The 22,424-nt window shown below is 48.4% G+C and overlaps 1 protein-coding gene across 1 annotated transcript in view; it reads right to left on the bottom strand.

Annotated features, from left to right (window-relative positions):
• SOS1 (SOS Ras/Rac guanine nucleotide exchange factor 1) overlaps nt 1-22,424 on the bottom strand; it is a 780,124-nt gene that overhangs the window by 567,023 nt on the left and 190,677 nt on the right. The window contains exon 5 of the mRNA XM_078649204.1: nt 4,718-4,927. Coding sequence (XP_078505330.1) covers nt 4,718-4,927 — 210 coding nt within the window. The remainder of the gene's footprint in view (nt 1-4,717; nt 4,928-22,424) is intronic.

Genomic DNA, 22,424 nt, shown 5'->3' with positions numbered 1-22,424 from the left:
GAGTGGATGGGTTACAGGGTGTAAGGATTAGAGAGCGAAAGAATGGATGAGTGCAAAGGATAAATGGATGAGTGGAAGGATGGATTAATGGATGGATCGAAGGGTGGGTGGAAGGAGGAGTGAAAGGGAGAGTGGATAGATGGAGTGAATGGAAGGGTGTATAGATGGAGTGAAAGGAGGGTGTATGGGTGAGAAAAAGGGTGGATGGATGGTTGAAATGGATAGGTTTAGAGATGGATGGGTAGGTTTGGATATGGATGAGCGGATGGACTGACGGATGAACAGATTGGTAAAAGGTTAATGGATAAAAGAATGAATGGGTGCCAATGTAAAGGCGAAATGCTTGATATCAGTGGATGAAAGGATGAATGCATAGATGCTTAGATGGAAGAGACAAGAGAGCTATTCTAGAGAGGATTCCAATGACTTTTTTTTCGCTTGCTTGGTGTCATAAGAACTTTGGATCAACGTGGGGAGTATTTACATTTTCTGGTTACTCACTTGGCCTACACTATGCTCCTTTCTCTACCTTGGGATTATCAGGTAGGTGTGGTGCTGTTTGCCAGCGCGTTCTTACTAGACAGCTAGTATTTGGTCTCATAAAGGCCACATTGCCATAGGAATTCCTGCCACTGAACAAAACTACTTTGTAAAAGAGCAGAATGCTGTCACACACAATGAAGCCAGCTCACAGATAGGAAGGGATAGCATTTTAATAAAAACAAAAGATCTTGGTTGACTCAAATTTAATTAGGGGCTCAAATGTTAAAGTCACGAAAGTGCACCCATGATATATGTTCTTGTATTAATGCAGATTTACGTTTTCATGAATTCACATGAATTTCCTTAAGTAGGCCAAGAAACTGTAGTCCTAGAAAATATTAGCGAATTGCATCTTAGCATGAGCACATATGAATATGCCCCAGAGTAAATCTGTTGAGTGTTTACAAGTACACTTTTTCTCCAACCAGATTTTTCCCAGCCCTGGAAGAAACTTTACTTATGCCGTTGTCAGGGGTAAATGTCTGACCTTTCTCAGTATGGGAAAAGATTAAAGAAGAGCTGGTGAAAACCTCCAAAATTCAAATCCTTCTATAGTATTAGCCTGACATAACCAGAGAGGCTATTATCAGAGCTCTTCCATAAAGAGATCGCAGCCATTATTTGACGGCGCACTACATGGCACCAAAGGGACAAGTGGATTTTTTTACAGGACAAGTAGATTTATGAAGCTACTTGTCCCATGGACAAGTACATATTTAATTAAATTCCACACCCCTGAGCATGGCAGTACCAGACTGCATACAGGCTCTGCAATGCCAGGCCTTAGACACACTTTTACAGTCTGCTTCTGTGGGTGGCACAACCAGTGCTGCAAGCCCACTAGCAGCATTTGGCTTAGAAGCCCTGGGCGCCCACAGTGCACTATACTGGGGTCTGACAAGTAAACCAAACCAACCAATCATGGAATCACTAATCCAAGCATGAATTTACAATAGGGAGAGCATATGCACTTTAGCACGGATCAGCAGTGGTAAAGTGCCCAGAGTCATAAAACCAACAAAAACAAGTCAGAAAAAATACAAGAGGGAGGCAAAAAGTTCAGGGATGACCCTGCAAAAAGGGCCAAGTCCAACAGTCATCCTGACTGAAACCTGGGATAGAGGCTGAAAGCTCATAATCATAGCCCGAATATCCCGGACTCACTGTTCGGGGGTATAGACCCCAAACTGTGTTGTGTCCAGAACCGCTCCGATGAAGAGGAGCTACTGAGAAGTAATCAGGTGTGACTTCGGCACGTTGAAGAAAAATCCCAGCAAATGCAGGAGGTCAGCCTTAGTCTGGAGGTTGGAGAAGACAGCCTTGGGCAAGGCTGCCTTCAACAGCCAGTCATAAAGATAGTGGGTAGACTGGAACCCCTGATCTGTGCAATGAGCTGCGACCATAGCCAACACTTTCGTGAACACCCGAGGGGCACTTGTAAGGGCTAAGGGGAGTGCAGTAAACTGAAAATTCTTGTGGGCTACCATGAACCGCAGGTAGCGCCGGTGGCCGGCAGGGCGGGGATATGAAAGTAAGCGTCCTGCAAGTCTTGGGAAATTTTCCCTTTTCTTTAAACAACCTTTTCACTAAAGCACCTCCTTCTGCACGTTCCCCTGGAGCAACCTTTTCTTGTCTCCTGCACTGTTTTCGTTAATATAGAAATATATCTACTGTCAGCTTAATTATAAGTGAATAAATATATGTTGCATTGAAATGTATTAGTTGTTGCACATTATTAACTCAAATGTTTTGATAACCGCAAGCTGACATTATGTATGCTCCTAAATTGATTAAAATGACGATTACATGTTAAACTTACTTTTTAAAAAAAAGGTTTATTACCATTATTTTCCATGCCACCTGGGGCTGTGAGGCAGGGCGCATGCGGCTTCCAGCCTTCCCAGGTGAGTACTCCGTGATCCTCGGGCCCTCCGCTTTGCCACATCGACTGCCAGCAGCCCGGCAACACAACAAATAAGGGGGAGGTCTACGGCAGGCTTTGGGGCCCCGGTCCACAGTTTCAGCTGCCGGAGCTGCCTCACCTGTGCTCACAGCGACCTGCGTTCTTAAAACTTGCCTCCGGGCTCCTTCAGAGCCCACCACGCCCCACAGGTCTCCTCGACTCACTCGCAGGGGAGTGCACCCGGCGGCAGGGACCTCCACTGCGCCACACCCCTCGGCAAAAGCCCAACAACACAGCACATATGAAGGAAAGGAAAAAAGCCCATCAAACTTTGGGGGTCCTCAGCCTACAGTCTCTGCCATGCATTTGGGCTCCCTCTCTGGGGCTTGTGGCGGCCCGCTGACCTAGGCCTCACCTCCTAGGCCTCACCTCCTGGGTTCTTCGGGGCCCTCCACACCCCAGTGGGCCTCCTTGTCTCTGGCTCCCGTGCGACACTCAGTCGCGACATAAGGCAATGTAGGTCCTCGCAACAGCTCGGGCCACGCTCCTCACATCGCAACACCCTTGCTTCGGTCAGGCCAGTGCTCTGCAGTGCCGACCGGCCAGCGTCAGTCGGCTCCTCAAGAGGCTTCCTGCACTCATCCTGAAGGAAGCCACCATGCAGGAGCTAAGGAGTAAGCACCAGCTGAGAATCGGCAGGATTAGGTAGGATTGTGTCAGGGTGCTGGGAAGCTCTCCCTTAACCCATCCTGTCGGCCATCTTGCTTGACCAAACCCCCAAAAATTACAGTTATTGAACTCATAAGAAGACCTATACCAACAAATTCTATGTTCTCATTATGTAAGAATTTGCAAACACATGATGCTTCAGGACATTTTTTAGAGACTTCTAAGTAGAAGTAGGTATTTTTTCAGAAATTAAGCACTTTTCTCCATGTATGGAAAACAATGGTTTAGGGTTTACTCTATTTCTAAAGCAAATTGATTTTCGCCTCGGTGGAATCACCAACGCCTGCCGGGGGTATAAAATAACTGGATGCTTTATTTGAGGGAGAAGAACTCTACGGTTTCGGTGCCAGTTGTTTGCCAATTATTTCATTCTCGGTGTTGATGTGTAGCAAGTGAAAACAGCAGGACTCTTTAAAATGCCTGCAAAATAAGATTTTACAAAACATTTTTTTGGCGGCACCTACTTAGATTACTCCCCACTCAATCTTGCTTGAGGAGGGGTAAAACTAAATATATAAGGCAATTTTATCATTTGTTTGTATTAAATTACATGATAATTTAGTAAGGGCTGCATTAAATGGTATGAACAATGGCAGGCTCTGGTAATCATTGAAGGTACTATTACATAAGGACAGAGACTTTTACACTGCCAACGTAAAAATGCAGAACTTTAAAGCCATTCACGATCTTTGTTGCGTGCAGATTACATTCTTGCTGGCTCCACTGTGTAGTACCCGATGTGCAGCTAGTCCATGTTTGAAATTTGTATTAGCTTAAAACCAATTTAGATCAAAATTTTTGTGATCTCAAGATAATACCTAGGGTTGAATTATCTATGTATGTCTTCACTAATTATCTTCAGCACATTTAATCACACGTTGGCTCAGTTAAAGAGTACATTATTCATAACCATTATTGTACAAAATTTTGCAATGCAAATGTAGCTGGATCATGAATCCACCCAATACCATCAATGGTGCAACGCATTTAAGTTTTTTGTGTTAAAGAAAATGCTATTTTGGGAAGCGGGGAATTGTTTGCTGCTGGTTTAATACATTTGTGCATATAAGTTGCTAGAAAGTATGATCACTTTTGGCAGAAAAAGTGATTGGTTATTTATGTTTCATAATTTGATATATTTTGATACTAGTCATTATAAAAACTAGGTATGCAATTACATACTTAAGATATTACCTATTTAGGGCCTGCGATAAGACCAACCCAGATGTACAAGATGCTACAGTCCTGGTGGCCCCATAGGTTTGGGAAACATTTGCTCACCTTTCCTGATCATCTTGCCAGTGTCTGGGGATCACAGGTAAAGACTGAAGTACCGGGGTTTTCAACAACAACCATTTGTGTGAAAGCAATTGCCTTTGGCAGTACTAAGCAAGACATGCTAGAATTCAGGTCATCTACAAGCCGAGGCAACCCTTGTGAAAAGGTATTTTAAGCAAAATACTCAGAAAGTATACCTCAAACAAGACCAAATTAAACTACTTAACAAAAACATTCATGATATACAAAGTTAGATATACTTACATGAGGTGAAAATAATTTAGAGTTGGAGACAAAAGGTTCTCTAAAAACTTTAATAATAAGATTAAGTTCCCTTATATACTGCCGAACCTCAGCCATAAAAGACTTGACCATGTCGTAATATGTCTGTTCTCCCAACGTGGAAGGTTCTTCATCATTTAATGATAACAAGCTAAGATCTTCTTCGTCTTGATGGAACATATCCATTAACACCTGAATACAAAAAGTAAGTTATGGTTAACAAAAGTACACAATGCAATCATGTTTGGCAGAACATTGTGAAGCTTAACAAACAAATGGCTATTGCCTTTATTGCAAGATGACTGGTGATTTGTTTATCTGGCGTTTTCTTGGCTGTAAGGTAGGCAAATGCGGCTCTCCAGAGCACATCGTTTAGTTTTTTTAAGGTTTATAAATTGGATCCCAAAGCTTCAAGGTCAACCACAACTATCAGGTCTAACGATTTTGCATTGGCAAGACAGCTGCCACACAGTACTCACCTTTGTTTAACCTAACCTTAACATGAGTCCTTGCTAGTGGTCTTTAACCAGAACCAGGTGAAACTTGTTGCAAATACGATAGTTAGGAAGGTTTCCTATGCAGTAATGATAATGTCGGATACAGAGAATCAAACGGGAAACCTTCTCATATGTTGAACATACTTGCAGAGGCATTAAGAAATACAAGTAAATGGGAAAATAAAAAATTCACTTCAGCCAAGCAAATGCTGCAACCATTTTCAGAGATGTAAAACCAACTGAGCAAAGGCTAGTGTACAATATTTGGGTATAAAGATGCCCTGGGAAGCTAATAAACGATTAACATCAGTCATGGAATGGACAGCTTGGACTTCCACTCCTTACTGTGGGTGCAAATTTGTACCAAAAACTGCAGTATTATACATGCTGCTTTTCATCTGTTAAATGATGTCAGTACCAATGTTTGTAGCTGGTTCCAGGGACTGGAGCCTTTTATGAGGGGGTGGAGGTAAGAGAGCAAAGGGGGGAGGTGGTAGAGAAAGAATGTAGTTGTCCAAACTGTATAAAAATAGTGATTTTAGTCTGAAGGCAATACATTTTTGTGTTAGACGGTGAAGTGATCCAGAAAGTTGGCATACAGACAGATCAACTTTTAAGTGCACTTACAACAATCTTCTCTGATGTGAAAAATTGGAAAGGATGTATGTCAAATCTTAAGTGAAACCATGTTTTGGGCTAAGGCTGCTGGCAGGGACAATATTATGATCTGGTTTAATCAGAGGAAGCTGAAATGGGAACGTCTTCAATCAAGAAAGGAATCTTTAAAGTAAAAGACATTCCTCAAGTTTCACCTCAAAGACTTAGATTCTTCAAATTGGACTACTGGTTTCCGAATGATTTGAGTCCCTAATATGGAACAGCATACTTCGCTACTTAGCTGGCATGGAATATTTCAAATATTTCAACTTTATATAGGTTTTTGTGTTCTGCTTATCTATCAGTAGCAGTCTTGAAGTAAACAGTGCCATGTCAAGCACCTTCCCGACAACACTCTTGAGGAAAGAAAGATCACTTTAATCAGTGGTAAAATCATTTCGGGAATTGTTCATTGATCAATACTGTTACGCGAATTAGACCTAGACACTTGCTACATAATGCAAAGAATGATATGATGAGAAAATCTGCAGCTTGATGGCAAGAACTGAGCTGATTTTTCTGAATATATGGGTTGCTTATGATTCTCTAGCTAGGTGTACATTCCACATCAGTCACCAATTACGCTCAAATGTGATTGTTTTAATGCACCTATTTAATTTTTATAAAAACTGCAAGGTCCCATCATGTGAGGGTAGTGGCTTGTTTCTACCACTCTTTCCTTGGAAATGCCCTGAACCGTGAATAGAGTTCTTCCTTTTAGAGTCAACTATGTCAGAAGAAAAACCACACGGTTGCATGTATCTCATATCCAGACATTAACAGACTTTGATAAAAAAGGTTCGGTACTCTACACTTCTGTATAATGTTCTAGCATGTCAACAACTGATAAATTAGCCTGGGTATAATTTTGTATCTACTCCAAAGTGAAATTGGTTTGACTTATTGTATCAAAGTTGAAACATTTTGATACAGAAAATAGGGAAAGATTTTAGGTGCCATCACATAGCTAATAATGAGCTTAAGGTAAAGAAAGTGAAAATTGAATATAAGAAAATTCTTAGAAAAAAATGTTTATATTCATGCTCATCAGGGTCAAATGTCTCAAGCCGCACAGAATGATAGTCAAGTAATTTTTGGCATTTAGTCAAATCTTAATTCTAGCCTTAACTCTGGGTTGTATTATTCCGGAGGGTCAATGGGCTTTATTTATCTCTGAACAACTTGTATGGTCACCCTAAACTGACGCAGCAGGATCCATTAAATAATCCAGAAATGCTGGAATAAGAATAAGAGGCAAGGTTACAGTTTTAAATTACATAGAGTAGCAAGTCCAGACAACATTCCTGCAATTAGTTAAAAAAAAAACAATATAAGTTGGTGGGTAGAAACTCTGGCTCCATTTTCCCAATGGTTTGTTCAAAATGGGCCTACCCCCGATCATGGCGTGGAACTGATTTTTAATAATAAAAGTAATAGCTTTATACAGCTTTGGTGTGTGTGTGCAAGTAGGAGTAGTTTCTGTTCTGTAACTCCAGTTCTGTAGTAGGGGTATCTCTGTTATAGTCATAATCTAGTGAATAGTCCCGCCCATGTGCGTGGACCCCGGCAATCAAAAATAATCTCTTAAGTTGTCAAAAAATTGCAGAACTGCAAAGACACTTAAGAGAAAATTTAAAGACAAATAATGCAGCCTATATCCACAGGCTACACTGTCCAATACTTCAACTAGAAATTCCACCAAAAATCCACAAACAGCAAAGCCTGTCCAGATTTCCCTTGCTTTTACTGCAAAAACCCCTCAGAAATGATAGAGAGGAAGGCCTGGACAGACAAGCCCCATAGGCTGCCATTATGTGGCTTAAACAGGATACTGTGCCTTTAAGGAAACCTTCTAGAACCTTCTCCCAGTATCCCAGAATGCATAGCAGGTCCCACTGACTTCAGTTCTTTTTGAAGGCGTAAAAAACACCAGACCTGTAGCATTACTTACATGAACAATTCTCCACCGGGGAGGAGGGCGGGCGCTTATGACTATAACAGAGATACCCCTACTACAGAACTGGAGTTACAGAACAGAAACTACTCCTTCTGTAGTAGGGGATCTCTGTGTATAGTCATAATCTAGTGAATAGAATGGCAAGCCCATCCCCACACCAAAGCGGCGGTGGAGAAAGAACATAACGCCACTACTGTGCGAACAAATTCCGCAGCGAAGCCTGCCCAACCTGAGCGTCTGCCCTGGCATCAGAGTCCAGGCAGTAATGCTTAGCAAAGGTATGAACCGACTTCCAAGTGGCGGCCTTGCAGATTTCTGCAATCGGCACATTACGGAGCAAGGCTGTCGTGGCAGCTTTGCCCCTGGTGGAATGAGCCTTAGGCTTACCTCCTAAGGTCTTATTAGCTTTTTGGTAACACAATTGAATGCAGGACACAATCCACCTAGAAATGGACTGCTTAGAGGTAGCAAGACCCGTCCTGACTGATCCATAATTGACAAACAATTGGTCTGACCCACGAATATCTTTGGTCTTATCCAGATAAAATTTCAACACCCTCCTAACATCCAGGGAATGCAAAGATCGTTCCGCCGGAGAGGAAGGATTCTGAAAAAACGTAGGTAAAGTTATGGTCTGGTTGACATGAAAATCAGAAACAACCTTGGGAAGAAATTTAGGGTGAGTACGCATCACAACCTTAGCAGCATGAAACACAGTATAAGGTTCAGTACAACACAACGCCTGAATTTCACTCACCCTGCGGGCCGATGTAATGGCCACGAGGAACGCCGCCTTCCAGGACAGGTGCTGCAACGAAGCCTTGTGAATGGGTTCAAAAGGCTCCTTCATCAATCTGGACAGCACCACATTCAATTCCCATGAAGGCGAGGGAAGCCTGACAGGAGGGAACACCTTCTCCAATCCTTCCAGAAAGTCTTTGATCACAGGGATCTGGAAAAAAGAAGTCTGTGAAGGGCATTTCCTGTAGGCAGTCAATGCAGCAAGATGAACCCTAATGGAATGAACATTAAGGCCAGACTGCGCCAAATGTAAAAGGTAAGGAAGGATGACATCTTCCTTGCAGGTTGTAGGGTCATGGTTCCTAGACTGACACCAGATACAAAACCTCTTCCACTTGTAAGCATATGAAGTCCTAGTGGAAGGTCTCTTAGACTCCTTCAGTATGTCCATGCAATCTTCGGGCAGATTCAGATGTCCATACTGCACTATCTCAGGAGCCATGCCGCCAAACTCAAAGACGAGAGGCTGGGGTGTAACATCCGCCCCCCGAACTTCGTGAGAAGGTCCGGCCTGCACGGCAACCGAATGTGAGGAAGGAGAGAACGGTGAAGCAGGTCCGTGAACCACCACTGCCTGGGCCACTCCGGGGCAATGAGAATCATCCGAGCCCTGGACCGGGCCAGCTTGATGAGTACCGCCGGAATCAGGGGAATGGGTGGAAAAGCGTACAGAAAGCTGTTCAGCCAGCTGATCCATAGCGCATTCCCCAGCGACCCCGGCTGGTAGTACCTGGAGGCGAAGTCTCGGCATTTGCTGTTTTCGGCGGTGGCGAACAGATCTACGTCTGGAGTTCCCCACCTTGCGAAGACTTCTCCCAGTACTTCCTCGTTTATGACCCATTCGTGGTTTTCCTGAATGAGTCTGCTGAGTTCGTCCGCCTGAACATTCTGCACACCTGGCAGATGGGTAGCCGTTATCGACAGTCCTCTGGCCAGGAGCCAGTGCCAGATCGCCTGCGCCTCCTGTGACAGAGTGCGAGATCTCGAGCCCCCCTGCTTGTTGAGGTAGTACATCGTGGTAGTGTTGTCCGTTTGCACAAGCAGGGAGCTGGTCTGGAAGGACGGAAGAAAGGCCTTCAGTGCCAAGTGAACAGCTCTGAGTTCCAGGAAGTTGATGTGATAAGTGGCCTCCACCGGAGACCACGTTCCCTGAATCTGCAGAGTCCCGGAGTGCGCTCCCCATCCCAGGAGAGAAGCATCCGTCACGACAGTCTGCGTGGGAATGTCCTTGTGAAAAGGAACCCCTCTGAGGAGATTCTCCGCCGAACACCACCACTTCAGAGACTGAAGAGCATGCAGAGACAGTCGTATCCTGTCATCCCAGGATCCTTTCCTCTGATCCCACTGGTCCTCCAAGCACTCCTGCAGCGGTCTCATGTGCAGTCGTGCGTGCGGCGTCAGGAAGATACAAGAGGCCATCGAACCCAGTAGAGAAGACACCGTCCTCACTGTTGTAGATGGAGTCGACATAAGAGCCTGAGCCTTCCGAAGGAGAGATAATCGTCGCTCTTCCGAAGGAGACACGCTTGCTGACAGCGTATCGATGGAGGCTCCCAAGTACTGTATGCATTGGACCGGAGTCGGGACCGACTTGGCCATGTTGATGTGCAACCCCAGCTTGTCCAAGAGAACGCACGTCTTCTGGAAGTGTGCTCGCGCTTCCGAGAAGGAGGATGCCTTGATCAACCAATCGTCCAGGTACGGGTAGACAAACACCTTGTTCTTCCGCAGGTGCGCTGCCACCACCGCCATGCACTTCGAGAACGTTCTCGGCGCAGACTTCAGTCCGAATGGGAGTACTGTGTATTGATAGTGATTGGTGCCGACTTGGAACCGCAGGAACTTCCTGTGTTTGCGTGCAATGGGCACATGGAAGTATGCATCCTGTAGGTCTATGGCACAGCCAGTCCCCCTGTTGCAACTGAGGATAAATCTGATGCAACGACAGCATGCGAAACTTTTCCCTGCGAATCCACTTGTTTGCCTGTCGCAAGTCCAGAATGGGCCTGAACTCGTTCTTGTCCTTCTTGCGAACCAGGAAGAACCGGGAGTACAGGCCTCTTCCTCTCTGGGACAGAGGCACGTCTTCTATCGCCCTTTTCCTTAACAGGGTATCGGCCTCCACCTGGAGCTCTAGCAGCTGAAACCGCGAGCTGACCGGAGGAATCGATGGAGGCGGGCTGGTGAACCGAAGACTGTATCCATTGCAAACAATATTCAGCACCCACTTGTCCTGAGTAATTTTTCTCCACTCTGCCGGAAAAAATTGGATGCTTCCCCCTACCGGAGTGGGTAACGGATCCGGGGGAAGTAAGTTCCTAGGGCCTAGACCCAGCCTGGCCCTTGGGCGCCGGAGCCGACTGCTGGCCTCCCCTGCCCCTCTGGCGCTTCTGGAACGGCTTACGGAACTGCTGTTGCTGTTGCGAATGTCCCGAAGCCTGGCCACGTCCACGGCCCTGTCCACCGGACCGCCGTTGGAAAGGGCGGTACGGCTTCTTCGTCTCCTTAGGCTTCTCGAGGCCCACCGCCGTGAGCGTCTCGGCCTCCGCTTTCATGCGGGCCATCTCGTCGTCCGCATGCTGCCCAAAAAGAGACTTGCCAGAGAACGGCAGGTTGGCCACCCTCTGCTGCGCGTCCGGTTTCAGGGACGTAAGACGGAGCCAGGCGTGACGCCTCTGGTTGACCCCATGGCAAAACCCATGAGCAGCCAACAGGGAAGAGTCCGCTGCCGCACTGATGATCTGGTTGGCCACCAGCATCCCTTCACTCAGCACTTCCTGAAAATCCTCAAGCTGTTCACGAGGCAAGTGCTCCGCAAAACGCTCAAGGGAGTCCCAGAGGGCGCGGGCGTACCGACCCAACAGCGCCGTGGCACTCGCAGCCTTCATGGAGGTGGCGGCTGTTCCACAGACCTTTCTCCCTGCCGAATCCATCCACCTGGAGTCCTTATCCGGGGGGACCGTGGATGACGGAGCGGAGGCATGTTGTTTGCGTGCCGCCGTCACAATGACGGAGTCCGGAGGGGGTTCCGCTCTCAGAAAAGCGGGATCCGAATCCGGGGCCCGGTACTTCCTCAGCAACCTAGATGGCGCCGCCTTTGCCACCGCTGGGGTGAGGAAAAGGTCCATAGCTGGTTCCTCCAGGCCCGGTACCAGAGGAAGGAGAGGGCGAGACGAGTGTTTTTGGTTCAACGTCTCAAAGATCACGGACGTCTTCGGCGTGGGCACTGTCAGGGGTATGCCCAGCTTCGCAGCGCCCCTCAAGAGGACATCCTGGAACGCCACCAGGTCATCAATTGGGGACACCCTCGTATCCGGTGATCCCGACAGGGTAGGAGAACGCTCCCTGGAGCCAGAGGATCCCGTGCGGGAGCGAGACTCGCGCCTCCTATGGCAGCGTCTCGACCGCGTGGACGATCTGTGTCGCGACCTGTCCCGCTTTTCCGGCGTCGAAGGACGTTTCCTTGACTCCGGCGTCGAACGCCGCCTCCGCGACGTCGACCTCATCTTCCTCGGTGTCGAACGCCGATCCCTCGACGTCGAACGCCGACCCCTCGACGTCGACCTCTTCCTCCGCGACGTCGCACGCCTCCGCGACGTCGAACGGTCCTTCCTCGACGACGAGTGTCGCCGCCGTCGTCTGGATGCTCTCGACGTCGAGGATCCCCTCGACGTCGACCGGCGGTGTCGCCTCGACGGCGAGCGCCGATGTCTGCTCCGTCCATGACGTCGGCGCGAAGCCCTCGACGTCGACGACGAAGACGACGTCGGCTTCGTCCGCGGTGGCTTCGACGTCGAGTCGTCCCGATGTCTCGACCCGGAGCCCCGGGGAGAAGGGGAGCACACCGCCGTCATCCCTCTCGACGTCGTCGTCGACGCTATCGACGTCGACGGAGACCGGGATCGCTTGCTGGGCTTCCTGCCTCTGGGGAGCCCCCCAGAGGCCTCAGCAGAGGCAGAGGGAACCTTCCCTGACTGCCCAGACCCACCTGCAGCCTGCAGGCGCCTCTCCTCAAGGCCAGACAGCCTGATCTTCGCCCTTTCCTTCAGAGTGCGAGTTGTAAACTGCTGGCAGATGACACACTCCTCAGGGACATGATCTTCAGGGAGGCAGACGATGCAGACATCATGTGGATCACCTCTGGCCTTCTTCCTCTCACATGCTGGACACTTCACAAAGAGTCCAGGCATTTTAGAGCCCTAAAACACCTGAAGCAGCACACAGAAGAGAAGAGAAAACCAAGAGAGTAAACTGCAACACTTTTAGAATACACAAAGTGCCAAAACATGCAATAAACCCTTGAAACAAGGGAGAGCTCAATGCCAGGGTCCTGTAAGCAGGAGCCGGAAAAAAGAACTGAAGTCAGTGGGACCTGCTATGCATTCTGGGATACTGGGAGAAGGTTCTAGAAGGTTTCCTTAAAGGCACAGTATCCTGTTTAAGCCACATAATGGCAGCCTATGGGGCTGGTCTGTCCAGGCCTTCCTCTCTATCATTTCTGAGGGGTTTTTGCAGTAAAAGCAAGGGAAATCTGGACAGGCTTTGCTGTTTGTGGATTTTTGGTGGAATTTCTAGTTGAAGTACTGGACAGTGTAGCCTGTGGATATAGGCTGCATTATTTGTCTTTAAATTTTCTCTTAAGTGTCTTTGCAGTTCTGCAATTTTTTGACAACTTAAGAGATTATTTTTGATTGCCGGGGTCCACGCACATGGGCGGGACTATTCACTAGATTATGACTATACACAGAGATCCCCTACTACAGAACTGGAGGTTTATGTTGGAGATGTCCTAAATCTTCCGAAGGGAATGATGATAAAGGCTATTTGCCAGGAATTAAAACTCCCTTTCTGGGGAAACCGGTGGGAGACTCTTTTTAGATACAAACACAAAGTGCAATACAGTGAATACATATTAAATTTGTTTTGTCTTTGCTTGGAGGATGCCTTGGGCAGCAAAGAAAGTGGGCCGGATCGTTAGTCAAGATCCATTGACAATAGCTTTTAGAATTCCCGCATTTGAGTTGTTCGCCAAAATGGATTATGAATATCTCTCAAATTAGATATCAATTGCATGTACTTTAGCATGATTGGTAAGTGAAAGTACGTATGATTACAGTTTCAGAGTACCTGATCCTCAATTAAAGATCTGAGGTACGGGAGGAGCCGAGCCAGCGACCAAGATGGCCGCTTGAGCATCGGCTCTGCCGGCGGCCACATCCTGATCAGCTATCCGGCATAGTGTCCTGAACCCCGTCCCTACCATCGGGTGGGGGACGGCGCCTGAGTCACCAGGTGAAATTCTGGTCCGATTGGACGCCTTGGCGACCGATTATCGTCGTCTGCAAAATAGGGGCCTACGGTCTCGGACGCCAGGACCTCAAGTGTGGAGCTGCCCGTGACTGAGTGCGACAACAGCGGCCTCTCGGACCGTAAGAGATCGGTAGGAACTTCCTTTGTCGTAGCGGAGTGACGGACGGGACGTCCTGGGTCCCCCCCGCCCTCGCCGCAGGCTAATTATCGAAGAACCTGCTCGGACTCGACTTAGAGTGGTGGGTTTCCCCTGCCTTTGCGGTGGCAATGGCGTCAAGAGGTGACCCTGAGTAGCCTCAGCTGAGAATATCGAAAGGCACTCGGCAGGTCCAGTCAAATAAAATCGACAAATATGCTATCTCCAAGGGATCCTCAGCCGATGCGAAAAGAACCCCGGCGGGAAGCAGGGATGGTGAGCCACTTGAGGATGATCCCACTATGAAGGACCTGATGGCTGCTATCACTGGGGTCCAGTCCTCCTTGGGCAGGATGGCCAATAAACTTGATACAGTATCCATTGAGGTGGGTCTCACGAGGGCTGACCTCACCAAAACTTCTGAGAAGGTCAAGAACCTCGAAATAAAGACAGAGTCTCATTGAGGATGTGACTGAACTGCAGAAGGAGGTACGTGATCTCAAGACGGCCCGGACTCAGACAGATCGAAAGCTCGATGAGTATGAAGGTCGGGCACGCCGTAATAACGTCCGCATCTTGGGAGTGCCGGAAAAATCAGAGGGGATGGCTCCAGACCTTTTCGTTGAAGAAATTGTCCTACAACATCTCAAGCCCAAGGGCCTTAGTAACTTTTTCACTGTGGAAAGGGCTCACAGAGTCCCCGGCGGTCGACCAAAGGTTGGTGCGCCTCCGCGACCCATTATCGCCCGAGTCCTGAACTTTCGAGACCGGGATGCTATCCTGCAAACGGCGAGGGCCACGGGCCCGCTGGCCTATGAGAACACTTCACTGTTGTTTTTCCCGGACCTCACCCAGATGGTACAGAGACAACGGCAAGGCTTTATGGTCATCAAACGGCGACTGCGAGACCGGGACATTAAGTATTCGATGATTTATCCGGCTCGTCTGCGGACTGAACATGATGCTAAGACTTGGTTCTTTGACTCTCCTGAGGTCTCCGCGGACTGGCTGGATCGGATTGAGGGCTCGGATGCCGGGACTAAAGCCCAAACAGATAATGAAGACCAGTGACTAGTTGACTTTGTACTGTATCAATATGGCTGGTGACAAAAGGGGTCTGGTAGGGGTTGATTGTTCTTCCTTCCCCCCCCCCCCTTTCCCTTTTTTGCGGACTATTTTTCGGTGGTTCCTGTTTGACTTTACCAGGTGGGGGGGTAGTGGCTGGTTTGGGTTGGCGGGGTCGGGCGGCCTGTTGTAAGGTCCTCCTCCGTTTTTCTACTTTTAGATACCTGTAGTTAGTTGGGAGCGACAGGCACACTGCGAGTTGGGGATGAGCGTATGCTACATGCAGGGGTGCAGGGAGGGGGGTTGGGGGATGGGGTCCGAGGGGCTTTTGTTTGTTGGTTTGTTTGTTTTATGTGACCAGAATTCGCTTAGGGTACTCGTGGATATCCTGTTCTTTTTTAGAGATGTGAATGGCTTCCGGTAGGTTGGGTCTGGGGTTTTCCGTCCTCTGCTGGAATGTGAATGGCCTGGGTGACAAGATAAAGCGTACCATGGTGAATCAGTTGATAAGAAGGCACTCGCCGGATGTGGCGTTGTTGCAGGAAACCCATCTTCTGGGTAAACGATGTATGGCACTTCACCGTGGGGGCTACAAATTAGTGGGACATGCTGGCTTCACTTCTGGCTCTAGAGGAGTAGGGATCTTGGTTAAAAACTCCTTTCTCCTCACTATTCAGTCGACATGGTCTGACAATAGAGGCCGATATGTCGGTATATCGGGACTTTGGGAAGGTAGGACTGTCACGTTTTTGTCTATTTATGTCCCCCCAGCGCTGCAAGTGGATACTTTTTGCGATTTGTATAGAGTGTTTCTTACGCTGCCTGTTGGAACTTTGGTGCTGGGCGGGGACTTCAACGCTGTGATGGATGGTGAGCAAGACAGGACTTCCGCCCCCCCCCTTGTGTTTTTGCCTTCCCGCAGATGGCTGGCGGACTTTGTCGCTGCGTCAGGTTTGGTGGATAGGTGGAGACTTCGACACCTCAGCGCAGTGAACTATACCCACGCCTCTGCCGCGCACCATTCGCTCTCTCGGATAGACTATGTTTTACTGCCGGCATCTCAGGCGGCCTTTATTCAGGAGGTGACTCATCTGGCGCGGGGAGTGTCTGATCACTCGCCGATTTGGCTCCGATTACGGATGGGACAGGGTGATGTTGGTAGGGTTGCACCAATTAACGCATGGCGCCTGAAAGACCCTGCGGTCAGGAAGGAGCTCTTGATTGTTACGGATCGTTATTTTCGGGAAAACGAGGGGTCGGTTACGTCGAAATGTTCCCTATGGGAGGCCTACAAAACTGTTGCACGGGGGGAGGCACTCTCCCTTGTATCCGGGCAGAAGAAGAAGAGCAGGGCCGAGATAGAGTGGAGGCGGAGCTGTTGGTCTTGGAGACCGCTGTCTCCTCTGGGAGCGACCAGGGGGCGGGGCACCGTCTCGGGTTGCTCCGGGATGAGTACAGGACCCTGACACGTGACAGAGCAAAGACGCAGCACGCTAACACGCAGAGTAGATTATACGAACATGGCGATAAGGCCGGGAAGTTGATAGCTTGGTTGGAAAAGGGCGATTGGGGTTCTCGGCTGATACCGGAACTGCGTATTGCGGGCGCGGTGTCGTCGGACCCCCAAGCGATTGTAGAAGACTTTGCCCGGTACTTTAAGGAGGTTTATACCTCAGCTGGGGGCTACACGAAGGAGGAGAATGCTGACATGATTCGTGACATTCCTATGCAGGTTCTATCTATTGAGCATAAAGAGTTCTTGGATTCAGCTCTCACTAATGATGAGGTGGCAATGGCCATCAGGGGTGTCCACTCTGGCAGGGCTTCTGGCCCAAACGGTCTTCCCATTGAATTATTTAAATTACACGCCGACCGCTTGGCCCCATATTTAAAAGATATGTATCTTGAAAGCAGAGACCGTGGCGAGCTGCCGTATGATCAACGTCTCGCTAATATAGTGGTCATTTATAAGGAGGGTAAGCCACGTTTGGACTGCTCGTCATATCGCCCGATCTCTCTGTTGAATGTGGAGCCTAAGGTGTTGGCCAAATTGCTTGCCGCCCGCCTGGTGAAGGTTATTACGACGCTGGGGCACCCAGACCAGTCCGGCTTTATGCCTCGTCGGAACACCGCCCTTAATCTCCGTCGGCTTCATGGGGTGGTGGCAAGCGCGTCCCACATCCATGAGCCGGCGGTGTTGTTGTCTCTTGATGCCACTATGGCTTTTGAAAGAGTGGAATGGTCGTATCTTTTTGCGGTCCTGGAGAAGATGGGATTTGACCCCGTGTTTATTGGTTGGGTCCGCCTCCTTTACTCGGCCCCACTGTCTCGCGTTGTCGTGAACAATCATAAATCCAGCGACTTTTCGCTTGGAAGGGGCACTCGACAGGGTTGCCCTCTTTCACCTCTCTTTTTCGCCCTGGCTCTCGAGCCGCTCGCGGCCTGGGTTCGGTGGGACCGCTCGATCAGGGGATTGCGCTGGACCTCAGACTGGGAAGATAAGATCTCGTTGTGCGCAGATGACATTCTGTTATATCTGACCTCCCCGCGCAGTTCCCTGATGGTCTTTATGGATATTCTTGCGATTTTCTGGAGGTACTCGGGCTTGGCAATCAATTGGGCGAAGTCGGTCCTCTTCGTGCTGAGTGGTGAGCCTCCCAGGGTGCCAGAAAATTGCCCAGTGAAGCTGGAACTGGTTAGTTTCCGGTATTTGGGAATTCAGATTTCGAGAGACCCCAAGGTTCGCTTCAGATTGAATTTATTGCCCCCGCTGGCCAGGTTGCGTGGTGATGTCACTAGATGGAAAACACTCCTGCTCTCCTTATTGGGCCGTGCGGTCCTCTTTAAGATGATGGCCCTCCCGCGTTTTCTATATGCTTTACAGAACTCCTGTGATCCGGTGCCCTGTCGTATTTTAGTGAGATAGAATCGTTGCGTGGGAGGGGAGACCCCGTCTTGCATTGTCGAAATTGATGTTGCCTTGGTACGACGGGGGTATAGGTTTGCCCAACATCAGGAAATACTATTGGGCGTCCCAGTTGGCGCCCATTAATCAAGCAATTTATGGCTCGCCGATGGATCCGGGTTTTGCTATGGACCGTGGGCAGGTGCCCGGGGGAGAGTATACTAGAGTGTTATACGCGAAATATGGTTGTTTCCCCTTGGTGGGTCCTCCATCGACGGCGACGAAGATTTGGCACAAGGCTACAAGGGCTCTTAACTGGGCAGGACGTACAACAATGGCCACTCCCCAATGGAGTTCGGAGAAGTTAGGGACACTGTGGAAAACGAAAGGGTTTGACCGTTGGGATTTGATTGGAATTGTGCAGGTGCAAGATGTGTGGGGTAAAACTGGGATGTTAACGCTTGAAGAAATGCAGGCTAAGTATCAACTCCATGACACTGAACGGTTTTGTTACCTACAGATTCGTCATGCTATATGTGCAGTGGTTCCCCATGGTGTGAAACCCCCGGTGGCCTCTCTGCTTGAGGATCGCTTATTAGATGGTCATATGCCAACCAGAGCCATATCACTGACATACAATAAGTTGATCAATCATACTGAGGATCCCCTGGTGAAGCTTAGGGACCAGTGGGTTGCAGATGGCTTTGTTTTGGATGAGGAGGACTGGAGGGAGGCAGTGTCATCCCCTAGAATAGTGGCGGTCCCAATGAGACTCCGCTTGGTCCAACTTAGGATTCTACACCATTCCTACACCACGGGTCCAGGATTGTGGAGGATGGGGTTAGCGGCGTCTGCGGATTGCCGAAGAGGGTGTGGGAGGTCGGGAACATTCCTACACATATTGTGGGAGTGTGAGAAGGTCCGTGATTTTTGGGCAAGGATACATTTGAAAATGAGTAACGTATGGGGTGTACGGCTCGAGTTGGAGGCGCATCGCTGTTTGCTGAATGTCTAGGAGCCTTCCGACCTCTCGATTTATGGCAAGATGTGGGTCACTCTTGCTTGCGCAATTGCCAAGCGCAACATTGCTCAACTCTGGGGTGCAACCCAGGCGCCTAGGATTGGGAAGTGGATGGAGGACCTTGATTGGTGTATGTTTCGGGAGAGGTATGTGTCAAGGGGGCGACCCCGCAAGTGGGGTAAGATTTGGAGTGCTTGGAACGCCTACCGTGGGGACATCTGCACACCGCCTGAGATTGACCCTGCTGATGTGGCTCTGGAGGACACCTAGACCTATTTATATATTTTTAGGTTTCGCCTGGCGTCCGCTGCGCAGCAGCGTTCGCGCAGGCGAAATCTGTTGATCTACACTATGTGGCAATGTCCCGCCTTAGTCTACCATTGGCTAACTCCATAAATGGAGGCCAGCCATTTAAGTCCCGCCCTCTTTTTTCGTCACCCGCCCCTTTTTTCGTCACGGCATTTTTTTTGCCAGACACATGACACTTTTATTCCTTTGGGGAGGCTAGGACTGAGCTAGGGGCGTGCATGGAGGCACGCGCACCCTGCTCTCTTCTCCTTACACATTATTAATGGCATTTTAAGTAATCTTAGTTTGCCGAGGAAAATCCCAGTCATTGAGAAAGTTCACATTTCGTAATTTTATGCAACCGAGAGCTGCGTGCATGGAGGCACGCGCACCCTGCTCTCTTCTCCTTACACATTATTAATGGCATTTTAAGTAATCTTAGTTTGCCGAGGAAAATCCCAGTCATTGAGAAAGTTCACATTTCGTAATTTTATGCAACCGAGAGCTGCGTGCATGGAGGCACGCGCACCCTGCTCTCTTCTCCTTACACATTATTAATGGCATTTTAAGTAATCTTAGTTTGTCGAGGAAAATCCCAGTCATTGAGAAAGTTCACATTTCGTAATTTTATGCAACCGAGAGCTGATTATTTCATTCATCTGACGGGCTCGTGTCGTGCAGGGTTTGATCACAGCACGTGCCCATTGGCCTGGGACTTCCTCCGAGGGTCTTCCCTGACCCCCTCCTCTGGTGCCTGCTCTCCTGCGCCCCCCTCGGCGGCCGCCCGCACTGCAGCACCGGCACTGAGCGCAGCGGAGCGGGGGCGGCGGGAGCAGGAGGAGCAGCAGCCCGAGTGCAGCCGGAGAAGAAAGCGGGCTTTTGTCGCGGGCTCCAGCGCCCTCCGAGGAAGAAGGGGAACTCATGGCCGCCTCTCCCGGCACCCCGCCGCAGTGAGCAGGGGAGCCCGCCGGCCGAGACCCCCTCCGCCACCTCGGCAGTGGGCACGCGGGGCAGAGCCCGGCCGCCCTCCTCCAGAGTCGGTCCCTCGCCCTCCACTCTTTCATTTATTCCTTATCGCCGGGACACTATGTGGAGCAGGATTATCGAGGACTACGGCGACCGAGCCCGCAGATACACGGGAGGTGAGCGGGGGGGGGCGCGGGGTGGTCTCTGGGGCCCCCTGTCATGCTGGGGGACAGCCTGTGATTTCTTCGGGATGTGGAGGGTCTTTGCGGCCCATATAAACTTGTTTCTGGGGCCAGATATGAGCGGGGAGATCCGGGACAAAGCCCGGCTCCTGCAGCCCATGTGAGAGCCAGGCACCGCCGAGCACAAAGCATCGCCCGCCCCTTCCTCTCAGAGGCCGGCTCGCCCCGAGTTGGCTAAGAGTGCTTTTATTTTGTGTACGTGCCAATCTAAGTGACTTACTAGCCCTGCAGCCCCCTGTGCTTGCCTTCTCCGACCCAGCATTTTGTGTAATTAAACGTGGCAACTAATGCGGTCTCACTGCAATGGGCAGTGATTGCTGAGCTTAATAAGGGTCTTACAGAAAGAAAAGGCCCAGTTCGTTGGACTTTGCTTTGTTATTTGTGCAGAGCCCACAGCTAAACTAAATGGGAGGGGGTTAGGGAGCTGGAAACAGTTGCGACTAAAGTTTGTTTTATGAAGGCAAATAGGTTGTAGAATTTGGGCGCACACGTTTATAAGCCATGCCGGAAATTAACTTTACTCTTGATCTACTGGCGACGTGCACATTTTCTTTCGGCCAAGTGAGCTGTAGTATGTCTATCAGAGACACATTGGGAGAAATCCAGATGGTTAGAGTGACTGATAATTATGCATTTATTCGAAAATGCAAGGCTTGGGTATTCAAGGGCGGCATGAAAAGCACAATGCAAATACCATATCAGTGCGACGCATCATAGGCACTAGGTGTCCAAAAGTAGTAACCCCTCCTCCATATCAGTTCCAGTAAAAAAACGAGAATTAATTGGATCCGTTTTATATGTCCAGTATTAGTTAGTATTTCTGGTATATTCAATATCCCCTTTCCTCTCCGGACAAACATTTTGTATATATTGGTAGTTCGGCCCAGGCAGATCTAGTGTTAAAAAACTTCCTTTATGCTTCCTATACGGAAAGCGCTGTAAAAATGCTCTAAGTCCAGTGAAGTGTTTTTTTTCCACAACTCTGCACCACTTCAGCATTTGTGAAAGATTAAGCTATTGACATTGTAAATGACAATGCCATTTATTTATCTGTTTTCAAAACCAACACATAAATAAACAAATTGTCATTTACAATGACAATAGCTCTAACTTTGTCAAAGGCGAAACCGTTGCATTGTAAATGCTTGTTTATATATTTTGTCTTATTTGTCTACCTTTGGAAGTCTTTGCTCTCGCTATGCATATGTGACTGTACTCAATGCGCTCTGGTCAGTTTTGAGTTGTGTAATGTCTTTGTTTCAAAAAAAAGATCTGAGGTACGAAAGCTAAGGGTAAATTGAGATGCCAGGTATTCTGTTGCAGAGTTCTGTGCAACTGGGCTGGAAAGAAACGGATGTCTATGTAATTTGAATACAAGTCAAGTCATAAGCTTTTATTCGATTTGAAAATACAAATCACACAAGCATGCTTGTGTGATTTGTATTTTCAAATCGAATAAAAGCTTATGACTTGACTTAATTTGAATACAAAGTGTTCAATTAGTCATATATTTACTGTATAGAATTCTTGCACGTATGGAAAAAGTTCTTAAAAGCTTTGTGGGTAAAGGCTGATCATGAGGTAAGGGAGCAGAAAAGGTGGGGAATAAAGTGTGGATAATTTCACTGTATACTATATTTGTACAGTCCTCATTATCCTCATGAGCAATCAAATTAACACTGTTACTGCAAAGGCAGAGCAAAATACAAAGAACAGGTGAGAGATAATGTATCCAGGTTATGTTCTTTCAGTAATAATTGTAATCTCCGAGCTGAATAGGGTGTCTGTAACATTGTATTCCTTATTTAAGAAAGGACAACAACAAATATTTGTAAATTAAAAAA

The sequence above is a fragment of the Lissotriton helveticus genome, chromosome 6 (assembly GCF_964261635.1).
Source record: "Lissotriton helveticus chromosome 6, aLisHel1.1, whole genome shotgun sequence".
NCBI lineage: Eukaryota > Metazoa > Chordata > Amphibia > Caudata > Salamandridae > Lissotriton > Lissotriton helveticus.
The sequence above is the reverse complement of the archived record's forward strand: the minus strand, read 5'-3'. Positions and strand labels throughout refer to the sequence as shown.